Source organism: Loxodonta africana, chromosome 2 (assembly GCF_030014295.1).
Source record: "Loxodonta africana isolate mLoxAfr1 chromosome 2, mLoxAfr1.hap2, whole genome shotgun sequence".
Lineage (NCBI taxonomy): Eukaryota > Metazoa > Chordata > Mammalia > Proboscidea > Elephantidae > Loxodonta > Loxodonta africana.
Window position 1 is genome coordinate 163,913,544 of NC_087343.1, and position 22,106 is coordinate 163,935,649.

Consider the following 22,106-nt stretch of genomic DNA (forward strand, 5'->3'; position numbering starts at 1 on the left):
AAGAAGTTTCTTGAATAAACTGAATGCTTTGAAGGCCAGCGTAGCAGAGGCAGGGGTCTGAGGACCATGGTTTCAGGGGACAACTAAGTCAATTGGCATAATAAAATCTATTAAGAAAACACTCTACATCCCACTTTGAAGAGTGGCATCTGGGGTCTTAAATGCTAGCAAGCGGCCATCTAAGATGCATCAATTGGTCTCAACCCACCTGGATCAAAGGAGAATGAAGAACACCAAGGACACAAGGCGATTACGAGCCCAAGAGACCGAAACGGCAACATGAACCAGAGACTACCTCATCCTGAGACCAGAAGAACTAGAGGGTACCTGGCTACAACCGATGACTGCCCTGACAGGGAACACAACAGAGCACCCCTGAGGGAGCAGGAGAGCAGTGGGACGCAGACCCCAAATTCTCATAAGACCAGACTTACTGGTCTGACTGAGACTAGAAAGACCTCGGTGGTCATGGCCCCCAGACCTTCTGTTGGCCCAGGACAGGAACCATTCCCAAAGCCAACTCTTCAGACATGGATTGGACTGGACAATGGGGTGGAGAGGGATGCTGGTGAGGAGTGAGCTTCTTGGATCAGGTGGACACTTGAGACTATGTTGGCATTTTCTGCCTGGAGGGGAGATGAGAGGGTGGAAGGGGTTAGAAGCTGGTGAAATGGACACAAAAAGAGAGAGTGGAGGGAGAGAACAAGCTGTCTTATTAGGGGGAGAGTAATTGGGAGTGTGTAGCAAGGTGTATATGGGTTTTTATGTGAGGGACTGACTTGATTTGTAAACTTTCACTTAAAGCACAATAAAAATTGTTAAAAAAAAAAAAAAAAAAACAGTACTTGCAAAGGGTCCCACGTTTAATTGGATCAGATCATGGAAAAATTTATGCCCCCAGAGCATTATTGAAAACAATAGAGCAATCAGCCAGCAGTTAATGGAGTCTAGCAGCTGAGTGTGATATCAACAGAGCCAGACAGCTTAACAGAGACAACAAGGAAAGAGACTATCAAAAAGAGCCCTGCTTTAAATTACTGTCATCCCAGGGTGACTGTGTGCATGCCCAAGGCTGCATCCTCTGAGGAACATCAGAGGCTTCAAACTAAGAAAGAAATAGACTTCACTAAAATAGTCTAGCCAAGTCACTAAACACAGAAACAAACAAAAAACAAGCCTGGGGTTGGGAAGTGGGGAGAAAGATCCGTATCCAAAGATGCAACGGTATGTTATCTAAAATGTCCAGTTTTCAACAAAAACTTAAGACATGCAAAGAAACAGGAAAGTGGGATGCATGCACAGAAAAAATAAAAGCAGGCATCAGAGGGACCAGATGTCAGATTTAACAAAGACTTCAATGTAGCCATTATAAATATGATCAAAGAACTAAAAAAAAAAAAAGCTTAAAGAAGTAAAAGAAAGTATGACAGTGTCTCATCAAATAGAGAAAACCAATAAAGAGAAAGAAAATATTTTAAAAGAACCAAATGGAAATTTTGGAGTTGACATGTTTAATAACTGAAATGAAGGATTCACTGAAGTGGCTCAACAGTAGATTTTAACTAACAGAAGAACAAATCAGTGAATTTGAAGATACATCTTGACAGGTTATACAGTCCAAAGACCAGAGAGAAAAAAAAATGAAGAAAAATAAACAGAGCCTTAGAGAAATGTGGGACGTCATTAAGTGTACCAAAATACAAGTAATGGGAATACCAACAGGATAGGAGGGAGAAAGGAGCAAGGAAAAAATATTCAAAGAAATGACCAAAAACTTCCCAAATCTATACATCCAAGAAGCTCAACGCACTCCAAGTAGGATAAACAATAAAAAGTCTGCCTCCATATGCATCATAGTAAAAATACTGAAAGACAGAAAATTTCAAAAACAATAGAAGAAAAATGACTGATGACATACAAGAGAACCCCAATAAGAATTACAGCTGACTTGTCAATAAAAAACAATGGGGGCCCAAAAGCAGTAGAATGACATATTCAAAGTGCTGGGGAAAAAAGACTGTCAACCAAGAATCTTATATCCAGCAAAACTATCTTTCAAAAATGAAAGTGAAATGAAGACAATCCCAGATAAACAAAAACTGGCAAAATTCATTGCTAGTGGACTCACCATACAAGAAATACTAGAGGAAGTTCTTTGAGCTGACAGACAGTAATTTCAAGTCCACATGAAAAAAAAAAGAGCACTAGTAAACATTGCTATAAAAGACAATATAAATATTTATTCTTTCTTCTCTTAACTGATTTAAAAAGCTACTGTATAAAATAATATGTATACAATTGTATTATTGGGCCTATAACACAGAAATGTAATATATTCGACAATAACAGCATAAAGGATGGGGAGGTGGGAGAAAAATAGTAAATAAGGTTAATATAACAAACTATATTTGCTCTCTTCTCATCTTCATTAATACAAAAGTATATAAAGTAATACCTGTAACATAATTATAAAATGATACATATATAATTATATACAGTTGTAAGATCCTTGGGTTGGTGCAAATGGTTTGCACTCTACTACTAAATGAAAGGTTGATGGTTCAAATTCACCTAGTGGCACCACAGAAGAAAGGCCTGGAAATCTGCTTCTGTAAAGATTAGAAAAAAAAAATCCAAGAAAACTTTATAGAGCAGACCTACTCTGTAACACATGGGATTGCCGTGAGTCAGAATCCACTCAATGGCAAGAGGCTTGGTTTGGTATATAAATGTAATATGTATAGCAATAATAGCACAAAACGGGGGGAAAGGGAATAGAGCTAGGTAGGAGTAATGTTTTGCTGTCTCAGTGGAATTATGTTAGAATAAATCTGAAATACATTCTGATAAGTCGAGATGTATATGGTAAGTTCTAGAGCAATCACTAGGAAAATAACTCAAAAAATGGAAAAAAATTATGAAAGGAATTAAACTATTACACTACAAAAACATTCACTTAATACAAAAGAAAGCAGTAAAGGGTCAGAGAAACAGACAAAACGATATGAGACATGTAGAAAATAACCTAGAAATAGAAGGGAACTTCCTCACAGCCTGATAAAAAGTATCCACACACACACAAATCCACAGCTGACATCATATTTAATGGTGAAAGTCTGCATGTTTTACCGCTAAGATAAGGAACAAGACAGGGATGTCTGCTCTTACCACTTCTCCTCAACATTGTACTGGTAGTTCTAGTCAGAACAATTAAGAAAGAAAATGAAAAGGGAAATAAATTTAAAAAGAGGCACCCAGATTGGAATGGAAGAAGCAAGCCATCTCTATTTGCAGATGACATTATCTTGTATATAGATAATCCTAAGGAATCCACTTAAAAAACTATTAAAATTAATATATGAGTTCAGCAAGGTTGCAAGATACAAGATCAGTATATAAAAATCAACTGTATTTCTGTACACTTGCAATGAACAATCCAAAAACGAAATTAAGAATACAATTCTATTTACAGTAGCATAAAAAGAATAAAATACTTAGAAATAAATTTAAGAAAAGTGGAACAAAACATATACTCTGAAAACTACAAAAGATTGCTAAAAGAAATTAAAGAAGACCTAAATAAATTAAAAGAAGGCATCCCATGTTCATGGATTGGAAGATTTAATATTGTTAAGATGGCAGTACTCTCCCAGTTGATCTACAGATTGAACACAGTCTCTGTCAAAGTCCTAGCTGGCTTCTTTGCAGAAATTTACAAGCTGATCCTAAAACTCACATGGAAACTCAGGGAACTCAAAATAGCCAAAACAACCTTGCAGAAGAAGGACAAGGTTGGAGGAATCATACTTCCCAATTTCAAGACTTACTACAAAGCTACAGTAATCCAGACAGTGTGGTACTGGCATAAGGATACACATATAGATCATTGAAATGGAGTTGATAAACCCTCACATTTGTAGTCAATTGATTTTTTTAATGTTTTATTGTGTTTTAGGTGAAAGTTTACACAGCGAATTAGGTTCCTATTTAACAATTTTCATACAAATTATTCCATAACATTGGTTACAATTTTCATGATGTGTCAGCATTCTTACTATTTTCATTCAATTTGTCATTTCCATTATGTAGCTTCCCTGCCTCTTGTTGACTTCTCATCTTTGCTTTTAGGTAAATGTTGACCATTTGGTCTCATATAGTTGATTGTTTAAGGGAGCACATTACTCACAGGCGATATTATTTTATAAGCTATTCTATTATTTGGCTGAAAATAGTCAATTGACTTTTGACAAGTGTGTCAAGACAATTCAATGGGAAAAGGATCATCTTTTCAACAAACTGGGACAACTGGTTATCTACATGCAAAAGAATGAAGTTGGACCCCTTCCTCATTCCATATACAAACCCAACCCAAACCAAACCCATTGCTGTTGAGTTGATTCTAACTCATAGCAACCCTATAGTTCAGAGTAGAACTGCCACCATAGGGTTTCCAAGGCCGTAAATCTTTACAGAAGCAGACTGCCACATCTTTCTCCTGTGGAGCAGCTGGTGAGTTCGAAGCACCGACCCTTTGGTTAGCAGACAACTACTTTGATCACTGTGCCACCACAGCTCCTTCCATATACAAAAACCCTAACTCAGAATGGATTAAAGACCTAAATATATGTGCTAAAACTTTAAAACTCTTATAAGAAAATATAGACGTATATAGCCATGACTGGGTTCAGCAAACCCTTCTTAGCTGTGACACCAAAAACACAAGCAACTAAAGAAAGAATAGATAAATTGGACTTCATCAAAATTAAAAGCTTTTGTGCTTCAAGGGAAATCATGAAGAAAATGAAAAGATAACCCACAGAATGGGAAAAAATATTTGAAAATCACATATGCAATAAGGAACTTGTATCTAGACTATATAAGGAACTCTTACAACACAATAAGAAGTCAAGTAACTCAATTAAAAAAACGAGCAAAGGATAGCAATAGACATTTCTCCAAAAAAGATATACAAATGGCTAATAAGTGCTAACATCATTAACCATCAGGAAAATGCAAATTAAAACCACAATGATATACTACTTCATGCTCACTAGAATGGCTATAATCAAAAAGACAATAACAAGTGTTGGCAAGAATGGAAATTGGAACCCTAATTCAGTTTTGAGAACTATAAAATGGTACAGCCACTTTAGAAAACACTCTGGCAGTGTACAGTTACTCAAAAGATTAAACATAGTTACCATAAAATTTTTTTTTTTTTACCATATGACCCATTAATTCCCCTTTTAGGTATACACCCAAGAGAAATGAAAAGGTATGTCTACACAAAAACTTGAACACAAATGTTCATACCAACCGTTTTCATATTGACTCAAAAGTGCAAACAATCCAAATGTCCATCAAATCATGAATGGATAAACAGTGTGATATATCCATACAATGGAGTATTATTCAGAAATGAAGTATTATATTGGCTACAACATGGATAAACCTTGAAACATTACGCTAAGCAAAAGAAACCAGTCACGAAAGCCCACATATTTTACGATTCCATTTATACAAACATGCAGAATAGGCAAATACATAGGAACAGATAGTACATTAGTGATTACATAGGGCTGGGGGAAGTCAGGGGAGTGACTGACTAATGGGTATGGGGTTTCTTTTTGGGATGATCAAACTGTTCTAAAATGTATTGTGATGATGGTTGCGCAACTCTGTGAATATACTAAAAACTATTGAATTGTATACTTTAAATGGGTAGATTGTATGGTATGTGAATTGTATTTCAATTAAACCACTATATTAAAAAAAAAAGAAGACTCATGAGCCATATTGGAGGCTGGCTATCTGTCTTAGTATAGGTATGTCTTAGGTATGTCTGCTGCTATAACAGAAATACCACAAGTGGATGGCTTTAACAAACAGAAATTAATTTTCCCACTGTTTAGGCGGCTGGAAGTCTGAATTCAGGGTGCTGACTCTAGGGGAAGGCTTTCTCCCTCTTTTGGCTCTGGAGTAAGGTCCTTGTCTCTTCTGAGCTTCTGCTCTTGGGTGATCTTCATGTGGCTTGGCATCTCTCTTCCCCCATCTCTGTTCTGTTCACTTGTTTAATATCTTTTATATCTCAAAAGAGATTGACTCAAGATACAACCTACACTGATACTGCCTCATTAACGTAACAAAGATAACCCATTCCCAAGTGATGATCTAACCACAGTCAGAGGTTAGGATTTACAACACGTATTTGGGGGGCACAATTCAATCCATAACACTGTCACAGTCACAGAGTAGTCAGTGACAGTTCTGTGGTGAGAAACCAGGTTTCCTGTCTCTTAGTTCTGGAGTCTTAACATCTCAGACCCAGCAGTCTTTCTCTAGTCCCTTCACCTTAGGAAGTTGATCCAAACTTAGGTTTAAGGCATTCGCTTCTTTCCAATGTCGTCTTCTCTAAGGCTTCCCCAATATATTAGTAACTTGGATGCTAAAAGTTTCTGTGTATCTCAGGGAAACCCTAATTTTCTGGAAGGTCTTTGAGACGTTCTGAAGAAAATATTTTATCACTAATGCTATGAGATCCACAGAATTATAGCTCCCCTCAGCTTACCCATAACGGACCATCAAGTTTGCTTCTTCACCATTTGAGTGACAAGTATTACGCAGTAGGGTGTAGGATAAGCTGTCATCCGTGGTTCTGACACACTGAAGCAAGCCAGGGTTGTTGTCCTGTGCCATCACGTGGATTCAGACTCATAGCAACTCTATAGGACAGAGTAGAACTGCCCCCATAGAGTTTCCAAGAAGCACCTGTTGGATTCGAACTGCCAACCTTTTGGTTAGCAGACGTAGCTCTATAGGACAGAGTAAAACTGCCCCATAGGGTTTCCAAGGCTATAATCTTTACTGGAGTAGATTGCCAGGTCTTTTCTCCCACAGAAACCCTGGATGGGTTAGAACTAACAACCTTTCAGTTAGCAGCTCAGCGCTTAACCATTGTGCTACCAGGGCTGCCTAGTGGTTCCCAAAGGTAAGTCCACTTGCTAGTCTGGTCACTAAGGAAATTTTCATTCATCTGCAGTGAAATAAGAAAAATAAGGACAGTCACTGGGTTTTCCCATAGAGTTAAATCTGTTAAACATAAATACTCTGTTTTATCTTGTGCTTATGCCCTTTGTACCCTGGGGATATTCAAATAGCATTTATTTTATAAAATAAAGGGACTAGGTGGCAGTTGGAGGGTTTTAAGGTCCTCATTTGATACAATAAATATCAAAGACCCTTTGTTTGTCTACCTTTTTTTTTTTTAAAACTAGTCTAAAAGATCCAAAAATATAGGAGCCAATTCCCCTGGGATGTCATTGTGTATTGGGAAGTTGGGGAAATTATGGGACCCACTCTCTTGCCACCAGTTACGGATTGAATTGTGTCTCCCCAAAAATATTTGCTGGAATCCTAACTCCTATACCTGAGGATATAACCCCATTTGTGAATAAGGTTTTGTTTGTTTTGTTTATTAGGCCATATAAGTTTATGTTGTATCTTAAACCTAATCATTCGGAGATATACAAAGAGGAGATTAGGCACAGAAGCGAGCGAGCACAAACTGAAGAAAGATAGATGCCCATGGAGATCACCAAGGAACTGAGGAATGCCTGGGCTGGGGAAGCTAAGACAAAGATCTCCCCCGGAGCAGACAGAGAGAGCCTTCCCCTAGAGCTGGTGCCCTGAATTCGGGCTTCTGGCCTCCCAAGTGTATGAAAATAAATTTCGGTCCATTAAAGCCACCCACTTGTGGTATTTCTGTTACACCTGCACAAAGAATCTAAGACACTCCCCGTACGTATTTATGATCAGGTTTGCAATGCAGGTTAGTTGTGATAGGAAACAAATTCTGCAAGGACTCACACAAGAACTAGAAAGACAAGAAGCCCCTGATCCTGAGGTTGATAAAACCCCTAGTTGTCGGCGGACCTTGGGATTCACCCCACAATCCATCAAGATGTGTGGCTGGCTGTAGCAGACACCTTTCCCTGCAGGGTTGGATTCTGGTCTTGACCTAGCTAGAGCAGTATTGCATTGTGTGGACCCTGGAGTCAGACAGACATGGGTTCCAACATTGGCTTTCCCACCATTAGTAGTGGGACTTTATATAAGGCCCTGACTCTGACCTCTCTGAGCCTTGGTTTCCTCAACAATAAAATAGAACTAGTGATAGAAAGTTATTGTGAAGATTAAATGAGAATGCATGTAAATGGCTTAGCATGTAGTGCCTGGCATGTAGGAAATGCTCAATAAATTTTTGTCATACTTATTTGTTGTTATTGTCCTCCATAATGTAGAACCTACAGTAGGCTGCTTGGCTTCTCCCTCCCACACCCTTTCCCCAGTAATAAAATTGGTGATGCCTGACTTTAGCCTTATGTATAACTGAAAGTTGACTATACAACATGCCTTTTTAAAGCCAAGATGTTATACATCACAAAATTTGTTTTATTATGTTATTATTATCTAACATTTACTAAGCACTTACTATTGGCCCAGACACACACTAAGCACTTTTCGTGAATTATCTCATTTAAACCTTTTAAACACAACCCTAAATTTTATCAGTATTCACACTTACGAATGAGGAAACCAAGACCTAGGAGAAAAGACACAAAAACACCACCATTCACCTTTGCCTGATGTCACAAAACCTGTAAACGGCAAAAGAGAATGCAAACCTTGGTCTGTTGGGTTCCAAAGCCCTTGCTCCTTGGGCTGTACTGCCCCTCCCCCTTTGCGACTTATTTCTGTAGAGGATTCGCACTGGTATAGATCTAAACATTCCCATTTTATGGATGAAGAAGTTGAGGCTGAGAAAAAAGCTGAGACACCCAAGTACCCATACTAGAGGTCAGAACTGAGGGCTCTTTTCTTCCCTGCATCTCTACAGGTGCCAATCAATACAAGTACGGCAAGAACCGAGCTGAGGAGGATGCTCGGAGGTACCTGGTAGAAAAAGAGAAGCTAGAGAAAGAGAAAGAGACAATCCGGACAGAGCTGATGGCACTGCGGCAGGAGAAGAGGGAGCTGAAGGAGGCCATTCGGAGCAACCCAGGTACTTCCGTGGGTGTGGTTCTGAGCACTGGCAGGTAGCTGAGCCTTGGCGCCTCCCTTGGCACAGCAAGGAGAAGTCTCTTGCATAGGTCACCCAGTGTCTTACCCAGGAGAGCTTGGCTTCTCTTCTTCTTCTTCCTCCTCTTCAGCAACATCATCATCATCCCTCCAATTAAAGGAAGTGCCATTAATTTAATAACTGCTTTGGGGCAAGAGGATGAAAAAGGCATCATGATAATGTGTACGTTTATTGTAGTAATACACAACCTGATTTTAGAAATGTTAAAATGCGAAAAACAGAAGTGTGTCTTAGAATCAAGGAAATAAAGGATACCAATATGAACCTCACATTCATTCATTCACAGATGTTTACTGAACACTTGACTGTGTGTGAGACACTGGTCCAGCTGCCGGGGAATGATGGACGGTGACTGCCACCGCTCTGTAACCCCATACTTTCTCATGATCCTTTTCTGAAATCCTGGGCCATGCTGGCTGAGAAGATTGAGGAAGGAAGGGCTAGAGCTGTGCAGCCATTGTGCCACCATGAGAAGAGAGAATGCAGCAGACCCTGCCTGCTCTGGGGGCCCTCCACCTCATTTTCTGCTTGTTTCCTTTGAGTTCTCTCTATAACTGCAGTTCAGCCCACTTTTGGCCTGAGGTTTCTCCACGTGCAGGAGAGAACAGAAGTCCTGTCCTTACAGAATGTGTCCAAGATCACATAGCCCTATGACAATCTGATGGAACCTATTGTCCCTTTCCTAGGAAACAGCACCACAGTTCACAGCGTTGCAAACAATTTCAAGAGTTCACGTGCCCCCTGGAGCCTGTCTCTGGACTGCCCAAGAATCTATGAGCCTCAGATTGAGAACTTTGGGTTTAAAGTATGAAACTTGTTCTGTGTGGTCCAGAAACAGAATTAATGGGAACGGGACACAGAAAAACCACTTGGTTTCAATATAAATAACCAGGATATGGAGCAGGCTGACTACCCCCCTCCTTACCCTGCTCAACTTTTTCTTTTTTCTAAAGCACTTATCACTTTGAAACATATTATATTACCTATATTATATTTACTATTATTACTTATTGTTTGCCTCTTCCGTACACACACGAGAATATCAGTTCTATAATAGCAAGGATCCTTGTCTGTTTTATTTACTGATATATCACCAAGGACCTAGAAGAATGCCTGGCACATAGTAACCGCTCAATAAGTATTTATTGAATAAATACGTGAATGAATGCATGAAAGTAAAGAATCCACCATCACTACAAAACCTTCTAGTACAGCCTCCCTCTGAAAAGAATGGAACTGACTCATTTTCTAAACCTGGCAAAACCCAACATAGCACTTGCCACAAAGAAGGTGCTAGTACAGGTTTCTTGGATTAAACTGAACAAGCAGCAAAGTCCTTGTAGGAACCCCTGGTCTAGAAAGAGCCCCATATTATAACTCTTGGTTACAAGTAACAGAAACCAAAGTCAAACTGGCTTAGAAATGACAAGAAGGAAAGTATAACCGAAAAATTAGAGATGAGGTAGCATGAGATCCAGGGACTTGAATCATGCCACTAGGAAGTTTATTTCTCAAACTGCTGCTTCTGCTTTCCTCTGTGTTGGTTCCATTCTCTCTTCTCATGGTGGCATAATGGCTGCTCAGCTCTAGCCCTTCCGTACTTAGTCTTCTTAGCCACTCTAGCAGAGAGAACTTCACTTCCCAACAGCCCTCACAAAATCCTGAGGATTCACCCTGGTTTGCCCAACTTTGATCCCTAAACCAATCGCTGTGGCCAGAAGGTGAAATATGATTATTGGCCAGGCCTAAGTTACGCGCCAACCCCTTGGACCAGGAGTGGAGTCAGCCCCACCATAACTAGTGGGAATGAGAGGGGAAACAGGTTTCCCAATGGAAGATCAGGGTGCTACTTCCAGAAGATCGGGAAATGAGTACCAGGCAAGTAAAAGCCATACCACCCAGAATGGAGCTGGAAGCCCAGCCCAAAGTCCATCTCTTCACCAGGTCTGAGGGGCTGGAAAGGCCCTCCAGGAGGGAAAGACAGGAACCTGAAGTTCTGCCAGGCTCCGTGACACTTCAGGCCCAGCTCAGCTGCCTCTCATCAATGTCTTTGTAAACAGGAGCAAAGTTAAAGGCTCTGGAGGAGGCTGTGGCCACCCTGGAAGCTCAGTGCCGGGAGAAGGAGGAGCGCCGGATCGACCTGGAGCTGCGGCTCGTGGCAGTGAAAGAGCGCTTACAGCAGTCCCTGGCCGGGGGTCCAGCCCTGGGGCTCTCCGTGACCAGCAAGAACAAGAGTGGGGTGAGTCCACGCTCTCCTACACCTGCAGCAGCTGCTCCTTAATCCCTTTTTTTGCAGCAGCTCTCCATCATGATCATTCTTTGTGGGGAGGCGGTATGCTCACTTAGAAACGAGAAGACAGACCCAAGTAGGTTCAGGGGCATGCCACAGGCAGCATGGCTAGGAAGGGGACTCTTGATTCTTGAGGCTGTGTTCTCTCCATGGCAGTACACTGTTGACTTTTTAACCTGAAGGTGATCTTAGAAGTGGTCCTAAAGTTACTGATGATAATAATAGCTACTATATGTCAAATAAGAATAACAAACTTGTATTGATTGATTACTGTATGCCAGTATGGCGTTTTAACCTGTATTATCTCACACAATCTTTACAGCAGTCTTTTGAGGTAGTACACTATGTGTATCAACCCGATTTGATAGATAAGGAAACAGACTCAGACTTGCTGTTGAGTGACTTGCTAAGTGGGAGACAGAATTCCAAACTCAGGCAGTCTGACTCCAGAGCCATGCTATTAACCACCGTGGAACATGCCCTCTCCTGGGATCCATAGGGACCCAGGCTGTGTGCTCATGGCTTAGCATCCATCACCTCTTAGCCTCCCACCAACTCTGCAAGGTAGATACTCTCAGCTTGAATGGAATTTTTCAGAGAGGACTTCCCTGACTCAAGCATTATTGACATTTGAGGCCAGATAATTCTTTTGTGTGTGTGTGTGTGTGTGCGTGTGTGTGTTTGGTGAGAGGTTACACAGGAAATTAGGTTCTTATTTAACAATTTCTGTACATATTGTTCAGTGACATTGGTTACATTCTTCGCAGTCTATCAGCATTCTCATTATTTCCATTTTGGTTGTTCTTTTTCCATTAATCTAGCTTCCCTGTCTCCGCAGCCTTCTCATCTTTGCTCTAGGGTAAATGTTAACCATTTGGTATCATCTAGAAGATTATTTTGAAGAGCGTAGTACTCACAGGTGATATTATTTATTTTATGGGCGAATCTTTCATTTGGCTGAAAGGTGACCTCTGGGAGTAGCTTGAGTTCAAGTTTAAAGAGTATCTCAGGGCGATAGTCTCGTGGGTTCATCCAGTGTCTGTCAGTCCAGTAAGTCTGTGGGCCAGATAATTCTTTATTGTGGGGAGCTGTCATGTGCATTAAGCCACCCTGGTGGTGCACTGGTTAAGCGCTCAGTTGCTAATTGAAAAGTTGGCAGTTTGAACCCACCAGCCACTCCACAGGAGAAAGATGTGGCAGTGTGCCTCCATAAAGATTACAGCTTTGGAAATCCTATGGGGCAGTTATACTCTGTCCTCTAGGGTCGCTATGAGTCAGAATCAGCTCGACAGCAACAGGTTTTGGGCCACATGCATTGTAGAATGGTTGGTAGCATCCCTGGCTTCTACCCACTAGATGCCAGTAGCAAACCGCCTCTAAATGGTTGGCAACATCTCCAGATGTTACCAGATGTGCCCCAGAGGATTCCCCTAGATGAGAACCACTGGTGAAATTACCAATAGTCCCGTCTGTTATTCTTCCTCATAGCACTTAACCATAATTTGCAAATATATGTGTATTTGTGTCCTTACTTAGCTAATGTCTGTCTTCCCAGCTAGACTGTATTTTTATTAAAAATTGAACTGTGTTTTGTTTACCAGCGTATCCCTAGTCCTTTACAGAGTCTGAAAAATAGTAGGAATGTAATAATCATTTGTTGAGTAAATAAATCCAGTTTCTCTGCTTTCGGAGAAGAAATTGAGACTCAAAGAGGTGAAGCAACTTGTCCAATAAGTATCAGGTGACCTTGGGAGCTGTATTATTGTTCTTAAAGGTCCCCATGCCAGGTCAAACCACACCCGATGACTGAAGTTGGCACTGTTTCTTACGCCCCTACATTTCCTCCCCATGTTAGTTTCCTAGTGCTGCCATAACAAATTGCCACAAACTGGGTGGCTTAAGACAACAGAAATATATTGTCCCACGGTTCTGGAGGCTAGAATTCAAGGTGTCAGCTGAACCACACTCCCCCTGAAGGCTCTAGGGATGAATTCTTCCTTGACTCTTCCAGCTCCTGATGGCCCCAAGAGTTCCTCACTTTATGGCAGCTTAACTCCAGTCTCTACCTACATCCTTTCACATGGCCTTCTTCTCTGTGTGTCTCTCTATGCCCTTTCCTCTTCTTAGAAGGACACCAGTTATTGAATTTAAGGCCCACCTTAAATCCTGGATGATCTCATCTCAAGATCCTTAGCTAATTACATCTGCACACATACATACCCGTTGCCATAGATTCCGACTCATTGCAACCCTACGGGACAGGGTAGAACTGCCCCATAGGGTTTCCAAGGCTGTAATCTTACGGAAGTATACTGCAACATCTTTCTTCCACAGAGCAGTTAGTGGGTTGGAACCACCAACCTTTTGGTTAGCAGCTGAGTGCTTAACTATTGCACCACCATTGCGCCACCAGGGCTCCTTATTACATCTGCAAAGACCTTTTTCCAGATAAGGTCACATTCTGAATTTCCAGGAGGATGTGAATTTGGGGAGGACACTATTCAACCCAATACACGTTCCATGGGAAGTTTGCCCCCTCATTTTACAGATGAGAAACATGGGGGCCAGGGACAAAACAACTTCCCAGGGTCACAGAGGGTTGGTGGGGGAGCTAGAACCAGGTTCATGCACCCCAGCTCAGTTCCTTCCCATCAGCATGTACTGACATTCCCATTCTAAAGTGCTTTTCTCTCCACTTTTGATCTTTTTGATTCCCTTTGGAGCTAAAGAGGAGTCTTCTCTAACTGCCCCACAATCTTATTATTAAGATATCACACTTAAAGAACTACATCCAGTAAGGTACTAAGCAATTAAGGGAAATTTAAGGGATTAAGGCAGTGTAGACAATGGTAAGAAATACAGCACAGAGGGTAAGAGAGAGAGACGTGGGGTTTGAATCCTGGCGTCCCCACCTACAATGTGGTCCTGAACAAATGACTTGATCTCTCCAAGCTTTGGTTTCTTCATCTGTAAAGCAGAATGACTAATAATAGTACCTACTTCATAGATTTGTTGAAAAGCTTAAATAAGCCAATCAGTGCAATGCCTGGTGCATAGTAAGGGTTGAGTAAAGTTAACTGTTATGTTATTTCAAGGCTCTCACTTTTCTTCCTCCCCTCGCCCTGCTTGATGCTGGCATGTTTGTGTAGTGCCTTCTATTTTAAATTGCTCTCATTCTTTTGAAGCCCTGGTGGCACCGAGGTTAAGAACTCAGCTGATAACCAGAAGACCGGCAGTTCGGATCCACCAGTCGCTCCTTGGAAACCCTATGGGGCAGTTCTACTCTGTCCTCTAGTGTCACTATGACTTGGAATCGACTTGACAGCTACAGGGTTTCTAATTCTTTTGAGGGCAAACTGGGTGTAGGTAGATAATGATAGACCTCAACTATGTAACTGTTTCTTGCCATCAACAGGAGACTGCAAATAAACCCCAGGACAACGTGCCAGAGCAACCTCTTCCTGTCAACTGTGTTTCCGAGCTGAGGAAGAGGAGCCCATCCATCGTAACCTCCAACCAAGGCAGGGTGCTGCAGAAAGCCAAGGTACAGCATCAGCTCAGCTGATCACAATTCAGAGATTTGGAATCCTCTTTTATATGGAAACTCACCAAGAAACAAAAAAAGCAGCTGTTGAGAAAAGCAGAGAATCGCCAGAACATCCACGCAGTAAAACTCATGAACTTTGCTCAGAGGGGAATACCCTCAGACCTCATTCAAAATCTGTTTACTCCTTTTTTTAACACCTAGTCCTAACAAGCTGGTTTGCAATGTGTTTTGAGACAAGAAAGTCCCCATTTCATAGGTAAGGAAACTGAAGCACAGGAGGTGAAGGACCTGCCCCGGGTTACACAGGGCATCCTTGAGAGAGCTGAGATGCAGACTCACCTCTTCCGAGCCTACTTCCGGGGCTCTGTCCATGAAACTGGTCCACAGTCCCTTTGTAACTCTTTGGGCCCATGGTGTTCCAGAACCTTTTAAATTTTTGTATAGTAATATGGGACATAAACTAAATATGTTGACACATCCCAACAAGTTCTCACATGGCACACTGTAAGCCAACATGTTAACATTTCTGTGGCAAGGCATGACTATTCACACCACATGGAATAAATAAATCTTATAAATAGCCTCATGTCAGTTCAGATCAGGTTTTGCTGCCAAATGAGTTTATTCCAAAATAGTTGAGAAAACTTTTGGTTTCAGAGCTTTTTCGACTATAGAATTGAAGATAAGGGAGTACGGACCTGAGAAACAAATATCTAACACATCAAGAATGCTCAATAATCCACCCTTCGCTGCAGTTGCTGCTGAGACCAATACAGAATGTCTGAAAAACTGGTAGGAGATGAGACTGAAAAGATAGTCTGATAGAGAAGAACCTGAACTCTAGGCCAAGAAATATGGAGACTGATGAATTTTTAAGGAGTAATCTCTTCTTTTTAAAGATAAAACATGAAATTAACCTTTATTTAAAATAAAAGGGTAAACATCCTATTTGAAGGGGTAGAAAATTCCCCATTTATTCATTCAAGAAATACATTAAGCACCTTCCAAATTCTGGCACTTTGCTAAACAGTTTCATGTTCTTTCATTTCATCTTTGCAATAGCTGGGCAAAGCGAGCGTCATTAGCCCCATTTCACAGATAAGGAGACTGAAGTTCAACGGGTGGGGTAGAGCAATGAACAAGACACACAAGGTTCAAGCTCTCAAGAAGTTTCCATCCTAGCAAAGGGAGACAGATAATACATAAGTGCCCAATTAATGTAAAGAGATAATTTCAGAAAGCAATACATGCTACAAAGAAAATATAACAAGAAAGAGCAACTAGCGGCAGCGTTGGAGCAATAGATAAAGCGGTCAAGGAACGGTTCCCTGAGCAGAGACCTGAGCAGTGAGAAGGACCAGCCATGAGAAGATCTGAGGCAAAAGCATTCCAGGAAGAGAGAACGGGAAATGCAAAGGCTCTAGAGTTGTCTGATGGGCAGAGCCGAGCCCAAAGTGGCTGGGGCGGAGTGACAGAAAGGAAGAGTAGAGTGAGTTGAGGGTGAAGAGCTAGGCAGGGCCTGATCATGTCATAACCTGAAATTGTGTATCATAATATACTTAAAGGACAGCTATTTATGACCTTCATGGCAACATTACTTGGTGAACACTTGCCAATTTGCCTAGGATTATACCAGACCCAACTTTTAAAATTGAAGGCTCTCTCTCTAGGCTAGAGCTTAATCATCAGGCTGGAATTGTTGACTTTCAGAGCCACAGAAGGAAGAACCTTTATTCTTTCCTTCATTTAGTCATTCAACAAATATTTATTGAGTACTTACTGTATGTCAAGTCTTATTCTAGGTTCTGGTTACATAATAAGGAACAAAACAAAATCCTTTCCTTACAATATAGTTTATATTCTAGTTGAGAAGCCAAGATTATAAATAAACGTAAATATAGGATATAATATTAGGTAGTTTTGAAGAAAATAAAACAGAATAAGAGGAGAAAGTGATGTGGGTGGGGGATGGCTGTTTTAGTCAATGATGGGAAAGACCTTTCTAAGGAGGTGACACATAAGCAAAGACCTGGATGGAGTATGAGGGAGTGAACCATGTGGGTGTCTGAGGGAAGGATGGTCCAGACAGAGAGAAGAACAAGTGCCAAGTCCTTGAGGGAACAAAGCTTGACATATCCAAGGAACATCAAGAAGAGCCAAGTGATACCAGTGGAGGGAGCAAAGGGTGAATGTTAGAGGAGATGAGATCAGAGGAATAATCAGCCAGACCAGATCATCTAGACCAGTTGCCAGTAAACTTTTTCTTAAAGGGCCAGGCAGAAAATATTTTAGCCTTTGTGGACTATACGGTCTCTGTTGCAATCACTCAACTCTACTGTTTAATGTGAAAGCAACCATAGGCAATATATAAACAAATGATGAGCAAGGCTGTGTCCCAATAAAACTTTATTTATGGACACTGACATTTGAATTTCATATAATTTTCACGTCAGGAAGTATTCTTCTTTTGATTTTTTTCCCCAAACATTTAAAAATATAAAAACTATTCTTAGCTGATGGTTTATACAAAAACAGGCAATGGGCCAGACTTGACACACAGGCCATAGTTTGGCAATCCCAGACCTAAAACCTAGTAGGCCATTGGAGGAACTTTAGATTTTGTTCTAACATAATAGAAAGCCACTGGAAAGTTTTGAGGAAAGAGTTGTAGGATATAGATTATGTTTTTAAAAGATAATTCTGGCTACTGTGCTGAGAATGGGTGAGAGAACGAGAAAGACCAGTTAGAAGACTGCTATAATAATCTAGGTGAGAAATGAACAGGGTTTAGTGGAGGTGATCGGAAGTGGCTGGTTTCGGAGGCAGAGCCAAAGGGTTTGCTGATGAAGATGTGGAGGATGAGGAAAAGAAAGGAATCAAGGATGACTAGGTCATTGCCCTGAGCAATTGCTGTTTAGATGGCGAAGACTGGGAGAGGAGCAAGTTGAGGAGAGGAGGATCCTCCCACCAAGAATTTCCCAACCATCACGGTCTACCCTGGTTCACACTGTCAACTCCAGGTCTGGCTGGCAACTTCATACATTGTTTATGAGTAAAAAGCCATTTACTGTGGGCAAAACTTCAGAATCTCTCTCAAACTCCTTGGCAGCCCCAGGAGAAGAAATGGAGCCTTGTGGGCTGTCTGCCCTCCCCCTTCATACCAAACTGCTATGGCTTCTTTTCCATCATCCTCCTCCCCCACCCCAAGTTCCTGTGGAATAGAACTGAAGTCAGGTGCAGTCCCCACTCCTCTCAGTTCCTGGGCTCATTTTCCTTGTCTGAGAAAGAAAAACTTTGTGCTCTCTAAGCTCCCTTAGAGATGAGGCCCAAATTGAAGAAGTGACTTACCCAAGGCCACAGAAAGCAAGAATGAGACTAGGACCCAAGGCTCTCTAACCTGGAGATCTTTATATAATTAGGTACAGTGAAAATGTTTTTATCCTGTAAGTCACACTAGAATATTCAATAACACTGATCTCTCTTGTCTTTCTGTACTTCAGGAATGGGAAATGAAGAAGACCTAGAAAGAGGATGAAGGTTTTATCCCAAAGGAGATATGAGCTTGTCCATCTAAGGCAGCAAAGCTTTTTTACAAGGATACACCAGGAGAAGACTGGAAGGAGCTCCCTTCTCTCTTGGGCAACCAAAAGACCAGCCTTTATTGTCTGCATGGCTTTAGGGGATACGGGGAGGGAAGGAGGAGAAAAGAAGAGGGAAATGGAGAACATCCTCAGGACTGCAGAGGGTGGAAAATGGAGTTGGGGGAGAAAAAATTTTGCACGGTTGTAAAGGTTTTGCTAGATGTCTTTACCTTCCCTCCTGAAGAAGAAATGAAAGCACATGCGAATAAGCCATTCCACCCTAGTCTCAGCATCCCATTCCTAGTCCTTAAGGGAAAGGAAGGCAGTGCTGAAACATCAGTGGTACAGTGTAAAGAGATGAGACTTGGTCATAGGATCACAGTTTTGCCAAGTGGATTCACGTTGGGCCTTGCTGGCAACCTCTGGGCAAGACAAGCTTAAAAATCAACAGAACTACCCCTGCCTCCTTAAGGATGAACATAAGCTAAAGAAAACATCCAAATTCTCAATTATTCCTCATCTGCTTTAGAGCTAAGCAGAGTACAGCTACTGGAATCTTCCATATTTGAGTGATTTTAAATCAGAGATCCAAGTATGCGGCAGGCAAGAAGAGGTTGAATAGCTGGCATATTTTACCCTTGCAGTGACACTCAGTGACAGGAGCTTGGGTTTCTAACGTCCACAGGATGTTGCAGGCATTGTAGGGTGAGATCATGTGCTGTTAGTCAAACCCTTTGACCTATTTCTATATGACACACAGCCTCCTGGGGCTACAGGTAGAAATCCATGTGACACTCTTTATGACTTTATCCTAATGAAGTCCTCATCTTGCACTTGGAGGCATACCAGCCTGTCCTTCCACAACTGCTATAAAGTAAAACTATCAGGAAACCAAGAGGGTGGTGGCTCATTTCTGCCACATGGGTGCTAAGCTCTTTATAAACACTTGATAACTATTACAGGGAGAACAAGAACCTCAAGTCCTGGGTAATCTTACATCCTGTGCCACTCACTACTGTCTCAACACTGTACGCACCTTATAGGGCTTTAACACAATTTCCTCCAATTTAGATAAGACCATTTAAGAGTTCAGAGGCTAGCTCAAGGGGAGAGAAGGGAAATCCCAGAACCACCACTGGACACTCTGCTAAAGGCTTTGCATACTTCACCCCACCTGAAGTTTTACAGGAGTCCCTGGGTGGCACAAACTGTTAACATGCTGAACTGCTAACCAAGAGGTTGGAGGTTCAAGTCCACCTAGAGGGGTGCCTCGGGAAAAAAAGGCCTTGTGATCTACTTCTGAAAAAATCAGCCATTGAAAACCTTATGGTTTTACTTTGACACACATGGGATTGCCATAAGTCGGAGTCAACTCTAAGGCTGCTGGTGGTGGTGGTGGTGGTGGTGAGGTAGCTGGAGACCAGAGCAGGAAAAATAACCTGACCAAAATCACCCGGCTGATCTGTGGCTGAGCAGAGGACTTAGAGGTTATGAGCCTGGATCCAGACCACTGGGTTTGGGCCCTGCCTCTGCCACTTAACAGCTGGGTGACCTTGTGAAAGTCACTTGATCTCTCTGATCCTTGCTTTCCTCACCTGTGAAAACAGGGTTAACAATTGTATTTTCAAGGATATTAGGGGTGCCCAGTGAAATAATACCTAGGAAGCTTCTGGCACAGTGTCTGAGAAATAGGCAATGCTCAGTTAATAGTGGCTCCTCCTATTAGCTAATTAGCTGGATAAGAAACGTCTGACTCAAAAGCCTGTGTTCTTTCCACTGAAGAAATAATTTTTAGATGGTAATTACAGACACTAAGGCTAAAAGGCAGTCAACCCATAACTGACAGGTTTTCATCCAGATTCCACCTGAGTATCTTCAGGGGAAAAAGGAGCTCACATATTCTGGATTGTCAGTGTTCCTTTCTAAAATGTGGATTCTGGAATGGCACCCAACACTCCAACTATGTCCTCAGTGTGTATCACATTCTTTCTCATGCAGTTGTTTTGGGGTTAAGTGTCTTTTCCCATCAACAGTTTGTAGACACTTTGAGAGGATATGGACCTAAGTAGTAAATAATTAACATTTACTGAGCACTCACCATGCATCAGGCCCTAAGCTAACCAGGGCATGCAACCTGTGCTAAGCTAAGCAGCTGCTAAGCAACCTGGGCAGCTAAGACAAATGCAAGCAAAAATGGCTAAGGTAAGGATGCCAATTCCTGCTTTTTAAAATGCCTCCTTTGATTGTGTTTTTTTTTTTTCAAAGTACCGGCTCACGGTTCTGAGGTAGATTGGAAGCTCCATCCTTCCCAACATTGCCAAGTATTTGGACTGTCAGAATTCTAGTGTCACTGGATGCTTGAGGAGGTCCACCAACCCCTCTAAGTCTCAATTTTCTCATATGTAAAAGGGGATCATAATCCCTCCCTGCTAAAAGGAAACAGGGATGGGATATAAAGATGCCAAAGACTCCAGCTCTGTCCTCATGAAACTCACAGACAAGGACAGATCTGAACCAATAACTATGGTAAAAACAAGTCATGCTATAGTGAAGATTCAAAATGCTGAGGGCACACTTCCCATTGTTTTAAAAAAAAAAAACTGACCCAAAAGGCTATTCAATAACTAATCCTGCAACTCCAAGTACCTGGATCCCAATTACTACCAGTCCATCTTCACATCCTGTAAGCTTTCCATCCTAAATTGTTAGAATTCATTGTCTTCTTTCCATCTCCATGGACACCGTCCAACTTGATTAATTCATTCAACTAATACTTATTGACTACCTACTATGTTAGGAAGAAAGGCCGGGCAATCTACTTGGAAAATCGGCCTATGAAAATCTTCTGGATCACAACGGTCCGATCCATAAGCAATCATGGGGATTGTGAGGATGGTGCTGGACCAAGCAGCCACAGGGCTGCCGCTGTGCATGGAGTTGCCATGAGCTGGGTGCCAACTGAAAGACAGCTAAGACCAACACCTACTATATGCACCTACTATACTAGATGCCGAGAGTCACAGCCGTGGACACGACAGACACCCTCATGAAGTTCACACTCTTAATTGCGAGAACAAAAAGGAAACAAGTAAAATACTAAGATGGTCACAAAAAGGGTGCTGGACATGGCTACTTGAGATAAAGTGGTTATAAAGGTCTCTCGGTCTAGGTGACCCCAGGACAGAATACAGACCTCTCTTGACTGGGCTATTGAAACAGCTTCTGTCTCTGCCTCTTTTCTACTCCACCTGCAATCTCCTCCATACAGCCAAAGTGATCCTAAAACATGGATTTGTCACACATTCCCACTGCAATTAGAGTGTAACTAAAGTTCATTCATTCATTGAACAAAAAATCTTGAACACCTATTAGGCAACTGTTCACAAAGAATGAACTTCCCCCCAAAATCTCTGCCCTAATGGACCTTACATTCTAGTGAGGGTAAACGAACGAAACAATACACATCATTTAAAAACACAGTAAGTCAGAAAATAAGCGCATCGTAGAAAAAAGCACGTAAGAACGCTGAGGTGGGGTGGGGGTTTTCAG

At 41.6% G+C, this 22,106-nt stretch overlaps 1 protein-coding gene across 1 annotated transcript in view; it reads left to right on the top strand.

The window, feature by feature from the left end:
• Window positions 1-21,608, top strand: part of AFAP1L1 (actin filament associated protein 1 like 1) — an 83,157-nt gene extending 61,549 nt beyond the window's left edge. The window contains exons 16-19 of the mRNA XM_023550507.2: window positions 8,897-9,061; window positions 11,200-11,378; window positions 14,845-14,973; window positions 18,477-21,608. Of these exons, the coding sequence (XP_023406275.2) occupies window positions 8,897-9,061; window positions 11,200-11,378; window positions 14,845-14,973; window positions 18,477-18,500 (497 nt within the window). The 3' untranslated portion in view covers window positions 18,501-21,608. The remainder of the gene's footprint in view (window positions 1-8,896; window positions 9,062-11,199; window positions 11,379-14,844; window positions 14,974-18,476) is intronic.
• Window positions 21,609-22,106: the final 498 nt, after the last annotated feature.